The 7,442-nt window shown below is 36.4% G+C and overlaps 1 protein-coding gene across 1 annotated transcript; it reads left to right on the plus strand.

Moving 5' to 3' along the window:
- The first annotated feature begins 2,999 nt into the window (after positions 1-2,999).
- LOC121764017 (glutathione S-transferase F12-like) lies at positions 3,000-5,420 on the plus strand. The gene is made up of 3 exons (XM_042160110.1): positions 3,000-3,205; positions 4,718-4,766; positions 4,845-5,420. The coding sequence occupies exons 1-3, from the start codon at positions 3,059-3,061 to the stop codon at positions 5,291-5,293; spliced, it is 645 nt and encodes a 214-aa protein (XP_042016044.1). The 5' UTR covers positions 3,000-3,058; the 3' UTR covers positions 5,294-5,420.
- The last annotated feature ends 2,022 nt before the right edge of the window (positions 5,421-7,442 follow it).

Here is a 7,442-nt window from a genome sequence, read left to right on the forward strand (position 1 = left end):
ATCGTGACTCGTGGGGGATTTAAGAGGCGGGGAAGAAGGGGGAACAATCAAAAGGAGTACGACATTTCGATCAAAAGATGAAATTTCATTTATCAACAAGGTTTCAAAACTCGAAGGTACATAACGTGAATGACATAGTTTGACAATTCAAAGGAAATCAAGGAAATTCTTATAACTTGGCATAGCGGAAGCATTTGAGAGTTAGCCACTACTATGTATAAAGACACAATAGCAACCGGATCATTTATTGAATATTGTCTCTGTCCAATGCTCAACATCCTCCGTCCCCCGTCCACGCTCAACCTGCACATAGGGAAAACATATGCAGGGGCTGAGTACTTGATGCACTCAGCGAACTCATGCCCGAAATACTTTCATCGATTAAATTATGTCAAGGCATCATCGAGTGAATCTCGGGTTTTACTTTAAAAAGGCCGAGAAACACTAAAATCATTTCTATCATAAAACATGGCTGCGCAGCCCATCATCATCTCCATCATGTACCATATCTGAACTATCATGTGAAACGAGACTGTGGCCACAATCTCGATCACTGGACCGGCCGACCTAGGGGACGGCTCACGATCCCTATCAGTGCACTAGTCCGAGTAGGGACTCACTCCCTAGTCAGACCCGAATTCGTTAACTATCAAAGTCTAGTAGGATATTATCCCAGTAGACAATCAGATGGCAATTCAAAACATAAAAACGGCATGACATACTATTTTAAACCACCCTTATTTCACCATAAACATATCATTTCAAAATAAAAGAATTTAAGTAATAAAGCACACCTCAAAAGCTTAGGATTTCCGTAAAAAGTTCCTCGTTCCGACTTTAGCGTGCGTGCGAACCACCTTTTCAGTAAATACATAAAGTACACATCAATCTCGGTAACGAAGACATTTTAGAATGCATGCACTCTAATTAAAATCTTTTAATTCTCTTTCTCGATTTTCGTGCATTTTCGGTTATTCGGCGGCCGCCCAAGGCGTCGCGTGCGATGCCGGTCGGCCGCTTACGCTCGTTCTTTCCTTCGTTGGCTCCTCGTATTTTCCATAACGTTGAAAATAATTTCTAAAAATTATTTAAGCGTATACTTTAATTATCGCAATTATTTCTCCTCGAAATTATTCCATCCTTAGGATAAAATTATTCATTCTTCAAGATTATTCCGGGAATTAAATAAATAATTCCCCACAATTTCATTAAACCCATTCTTTGCGATTAAGTTATCGGCCCACACCTTAACCACTTTTCCTCTTTATCTTCAATTAAATTTTAAAAGCCTCAAAGAAAGGCCCAACTCAAAACAAAACACTTGGCCCAATCTTTTATCTCCCTCTCTATCACACTCTCTCGGTCAACTCTGTCTCTCTCCCTCATTTTAATGCATCCCAAACATTTCTTTTACCTTTCTTCTTCATTAATTCGAGATCCCCAATATTTCGTCGCACTCCGTCGCCAGTTTGCTGCCCTCGGTCCAAACATCGCACCGCCGGGAAGTGCGGTTGTTGTCAGACGGAACTGCTGTCTGGGTCAGCCTTCGCTAGCTTCGCCAGGTTCCGTCGCGCGCTGCTGTACCGTCGCCGGAGGGACGCTGCCGCTGTCGCCGTTGCTCGCTGCTGGTGGCCAACGTCTAGCCACCGTCTCGGCTGTCTGAAGTCAGCCGCTGCTGCTGCCATTGCACAGAGCCAGGCTGCTGTTCGTTGCTGCTCCGTCGGTGGTCGTGCAGCAGCCCCGAAACCAATCCGAACCACCCCGAAACGTTCCGGAACTAACCCGAACAGCCCGCACAAGCCCGAAACAACCTTGAATCACCCCGATTCAACCCGCAAGATAAGTTTCTTTTACAATTATGTTGATTCGATTATTCACAGCGAGGTTCCATTATTGATGTCCGATTGGTGTGTTCGATTTGTTTGAATTATGCGTGTATGATGTACAAAATGCTAAAAGCATGACTTGCAATTTGGGAAAGGATTTATACCTCGTTGCTATGAATTTGGTTGTGAAATTGGCAGGAAAGAATAGCTCCTTGAATTGGCGAGTCTGTTTCTGTCGCAGATTGTACAGATGTTTTGAAATTGGAATGGAATTGAGTAGCTTGATCTATGAATTTGTGAAAGAAATTACCTTGGCTTGGCTTGTATGAGATTGAAACAAAAAGGCAGCAGTTCCTCCCACTTTCTCTCTCTCTCGGCTCTTTCTCTCTCTTTTTTTTTTTCTTGCTTAGATTGTAGATTGCGTTAGGGAAGGAGAGGAAGTGAAGGAGCTAATGTATTAACTTGGGTGACCTTTGATTTGCAGAATTTAATCCGGAAGATGGAGGGTGAAAGGTCACTTGAAATGGAGAGTCTCCATGGAGTGGCGTTAGGGAGGGAAAGGAAGAAGAAACTTGTTCACGTGAAAAAGAATTGGGCTCAAAGACATCTCCCACAATTTTAATTAAATTGTTTGGGCTCATTTAGTTTGGACTTTTGTTTTTATTGTCATGACCAAAGCCATTTTTATAAAAACATTTAGACTCAAATTTTAATTTGAGAAGCCTATATGTATACATACTTTACATTCTCGCATTTCTTTCAAATAATTAAAATTTACGGAACTTTAATAAATTTCGTCATCTTGTTTCCAACAAGGAATTAAAATCGCCCAACGCAACAATTAATATTTGGTGTTGTTCCAAATATAAATTCCTCCACCGATCCTTGATTTAAACGCGCCAAGTACTATAAAAAGTCCGGGTGTTACAAAACCGGACATTCTCCTAACCCTTTTTTTCGAAAATAAAATTAAAGCCAAACAATTTTTCAATTTCCAACCAACTTTAAACCAAAAAAAATGAATTTAGAATGGTGAGTAGAAGTCGAGAACCAACTTTAAACTAAATAATAAAGTAGAACGGTGAGTAGAACTCGAGCACCGTGCAACCAACAACCTTTCCTGGCTCCTTCAATATATTATATATAAATTTGTACATATATTTGCTAGAAATCGCAAGCATATCAATAAATCTAACACAGAAATATTTTCTAAAGTTGATTCATTGGGCAAAATGGTTGTTAAAGTATATGGTGCCACCTATGCAGCTTGCCCACTGAGGGTTATGACTTGCCTTTTCGAGTTAGGATTTCAATTTGATCTCATAAAAGTTGATCTTCAATCAGGAGAGCAGAAACAACCACAAAATCTACTCAGACAGGTACTTATATTATTTATGAATGTTTTTATGTATAAGTATTAAATTAAAGTCTGAAATGATTCACCATACCAAAAAATAAATTCATGGAGGAAAACGAGATGCCACTCTTGTTAATATGGAATCACTGTAACGGAATTTAATTTCAAGTTAACTATTTACACGTTTTTAGTAACTTTGGGTCTCGTTTACTTTGCTTGCTTAGATATGATCATATGACTAGTTAAGATTAGGGGTGAGCAAAAAAACCGGAAACCAAATATCCGAACCAAACCAAACCGAAATTTTGAAATTCGGTTCGGTTTTTTCGGTTTTTCGGTTCGGTTTTAAAAATAAAATAATTTCGGTTTTTCGGTTCGGTTCGGGCGAAGAAAAAACCGAAAAACCGAAAAACCGAATTATATATATTCTATTAATTTAATTTATTATATTATATATAATACATATATTCTTTTAATATATTCTACTATATAATATATATTATATGTATTATTAATTTTATATTATATATAAATATTCTATTAGTATATATAAAATAAAATAAATACACATATATAAATATATATTTATATTATATTTATTTTTTTCAGGTTTTTCGGTTTTGTTCGGGTTTTTCAGTTTTTTAAGTTCGGTTTTCAGTTTTTCGGTTTTTCGGGTTCGGTTCGGTTTGGATTTTGAACTAAATTCGGTTTTTCGGTTTTAGCAAAAAACCGAACCGAAACCCGAATGCACACCCCTAGTTAAGATAAACTAAGACATTTTAACTAAGTTTTAAGCATATATGAAGCTTTTAGGTTCGCAATTTTTATATCATGACTTGTGTTATCTAGTGTTTGCTTTATTAATTGCAAATCAAGATAAAACTATAAAATTGCAACAATAACCTGACCTAATTAGAATAATTATCATTATATTCTTATAAACCCTAAACCACATCAATTGTTATGGCTAAATAAAAAATTATATGGTAAACCAAACACCGTAAATTTCATTCAAACACGTTTTTTTATTCCCTCTGTCCACCAAATATTATCCACATTTGACTCGGCATGAATTTTAAGAAATGTGAAAAAAGAGTTTGAAAAAGTTAGTGAAACGTTAGTCTAATTTTTTATATATTACTCCATTCCCTCTGTCCTATTCAAGATGTCCACATTTCCTTTTAGTTTGTCCCATTCAAGATGTTAACTTTCTATATTTGAAAATAAATAATTCTCTCCCCTTTCATTAAATATTCAACTATCTTTTTCTCTCTAATTACTATACCTAACAATTACTCCTAAAATCCATGTCACACAAGAATGTGGACATCTTGAGTGAGATGGAGGTAGTACTAATTTTATAATAGATAGTGAGTGTAATCAGTTAATGGAAAGTGGAATCCACCTACTAGAAATGAAAAAAAAACAAAGCGGATAATACTTTGTGGGTGGATTGAAATGACAAATGTAGACAATATTTGGTGGATGAAGGGGTATAATGTATAATGTAACAATATTGACTCGCATTTTGCAGCCCTTTGGACAAGTCCCTTCCATAGAGGACGGAGATTTCAAGCTTTTTGGTAATTCACTAAATTTTTCATTCTCAAACTAGTAGCAAATTTTTAGATGACACAAATTTAATTGGATTTGGAGCACAGAATCTAGGGCAATAATCCGGTACTACGCAGCAAAAAGCGCAAGTCAAGGTGGCACAAATCTATTGGGCGAAACATTAGAAGAGAGAGCCTTGGTAGACCAATGGATGGAAGTAGAAGTCAACAACTACAATCCATTGATTTACACAATGGTCCTCCAGCTTGTGGTATTACCCCAACAGGGGCAAGTGGGCGACATGGAATTAGTCCAAGATTGCAAGGGTAAATTGGAGAAAGTGCTCGATGTGTACGAGGAGAGGCTGTCCAAGAGCAAATATTTGGGTGGGGAGAGGTTCACTATAGCCGATCTGACCCACCTTCCAAACACGAGGTTCCTAGTTGAGGAAGGAGGTATGGAGGATTTGATCAAACGGAGGAAAAATCTCCACAATTGGTGGCTAGATATTTCCAGCCGTCCATCATGGCTAAAGGTCATGGACCTCCCAAAATAATTGGGTTTTGCATTTCTTTTGAAGAATAAACAATTCTGTAATGCTTCATATTCAGCAGCGTCGTCGTTTCGTTGTTTGGATATGTTTTATTCTTCTATTTCTTTTCAAAGTAAATTACTTCTCATTTTCTCCGGTGTCAAATTTGTATTAGTTACTGAATTATTTGATTCGGTGACATCATAGTTAAAATGACTATCTAGGCAACCAATTTGTTATATATAGGTAAATAATTTGGCATATGGTTCTAAATAATCTGCGATACAAAATCAGAGCACTATAGTGACAACATAGTAAAAATGACAACTTATGAAAACAATATGTTTCTAAGCAATTTGCAATACGAAATTAAAGATAATAAAACACTATGCGATACATAAGCAAGCAAGCCTGCCACATGACACGCTAAGGTAGAATCTACTCTTAAATCTAAGGATCCTCATTGGTGGTATGTTGTTATTTTAATTTGGGTTGTCATTTTAGTATAACCCTTTGATCTGGTTACGTAAGGGGTGAAGATTATACAAATATTAGGAAAGTTTGGTAGGATAGATGGCTCATCCATCTTAGAGTTTTATTCATATATATATTTAGTTTAAATTCTAGTTTTTTCAATTTAGATGATCCTTTTGCTTCAACTATCATTATTGTATTTTATTTGTAGTTGTAGGATTTCGGCAAACGTAATATTAATTTAAATTTTTTACATGAAATAACGAGAGAAAGTCCAGAAATTGATGGAGAGAAATTCCAGAAATTGATGGAAAGAAAGGAGGGAGTAGATTTATGTTTGTGTAATTTCTCAGGATACATAGACTAGAAGAGTGACGGGGGCATTGGTTCTGTAGAAATATACAATCTGGACTCATACGATCCAACAACAAAGAAAAGAAAGGAGATTACTTTTATAAGCAAATTAAGTGAAAAAGCAGCAAAAAAGAGAGAGCAAAAAGTGTGTAAACTGGTCAAGATGCTACACTTGGGAGTCGAAATGAAAAGGAGGCCAACTTAAAAAGTTCCTAAAGGGAAGAATTGTCAAGTCAAAGAAGGAGTAACCCTAAGGATTTGGGTCATACCGCCCTATAAATAGAAGCATTAACATGAATATCATTATCCATTATCCATTATCCATTACTCACTCATAGTTCTCAGTTCCGTCGCCTTACATTTCCGCCATGTCTTGAATTCCAAACCCAAACCTTCGTCCACTTGCCGAAGGATATGTTAGTTAGCAGCTTCGTTCTAGCCGGTGCAAACTTTTCATAGCAGTTCCACCGATCAGAAGCAAAGACAATCCGTTTACTAGCTTTCATTTTCTACTTTCAGTCTTAGTTCTTGTTCTAGTTTAGTTCTTAGATTTCCGTAGCTAAGAACTGAAGTTAATCTTGTTTTGTTGTTGAATCACGTCTAATTTCATGTTTCATTACCTTGCATCGTAGATCTCGTTTTATTTCAAGCAATGAAGTTTGTTTGTTCTTTTCTTACGTCGATCTAGTCTAGATTTAGTTGTTTGTTTCGTTTTTGCTTAGTCTAAAGTAGATCTGAGTGTTTATTTGTGTTTTACATGTTTTATCAACGTAGTTACAAGATATGCCTGCTTTTGGTTATGTTCTGTTTCCATCACCCTTGTCTGTTAGCCAGTTTACTTATTCTTCTTTCATTTGTGTTTTTCAATTTAGATCTTGCATTTACGTTTTCGAAGCTTTGAGATTCACCAATGGAAGTTGTTGTTTTCTGTTAATTTATCTTGTTGAAGAAGAAAATACCTAGATCCATGAGTAGGAACATAAATATGCTTTATGCTTTTGTACCGGTCGCTTTTTCAGTTTTTCTACACTAGGTAGTTAGTTAGGATCAGTGGTCCAATGTTGCTTTTAACTTTGTCTAGTCTAGTAAGTCTTGCTTTATGTCTGTTTGTTTCAAGTGCACTGATAGTTAAGTTTTATTTATTTCTGCATGTCTCTTTTACGTTATGATGCATCTTGATTTACACCCGACCTCTTGTTTAGTTTAGTTTGTTTCCTATTTTCATTCCAGCTCACTTAGATTAGTCTCAACCCCATAAGGCGTAGTAGTAAACCAACCACCTCAAAAGTTCATCGCAAAATGCACGTTCGCTTAATTTCTATGGGATCGATCCTTAGTCCCCTAT

Source organism: Salvia splendens, chromosome 14 (genome assembly GCF_004379255.2).
Source record: "Salvia splendens isolate huo1 chromosome 14, SspV2, whole genome shotgun sequence".
Taxonomy (NCBI): Eukaryota; Viridiplantae; Streptophyta; class Magnoliopsida; order Lamiales; family Lamiaceae; genus Salvia; species Salvia splendens.

Excerpts from the sequence above, each read along its gene's own strand:
- LOC121764017 (XM_042160110.1), top strand. The coding sequence starts at position 3,059 with ATGGTTGTTAAAGTATATGGTGCCACCTATGCAGCTTGCCCACTGAGG. Across the intron at positions 3,206-4,717 it reads CACAAAATCTACTCAGACAG|CCCTTTGGACAAGTCCCTTC; the intron begins GTACTTATATTA and ends CGCATTTTGCAG. Across the intron at positions 4,767-4,844 it reads CGGAGATTTCAAGCTTTTTG|AATCTAGGGCAATAATCCGG; the intron begins GTAATTCACTAA and ends TTTGGAGCACAG.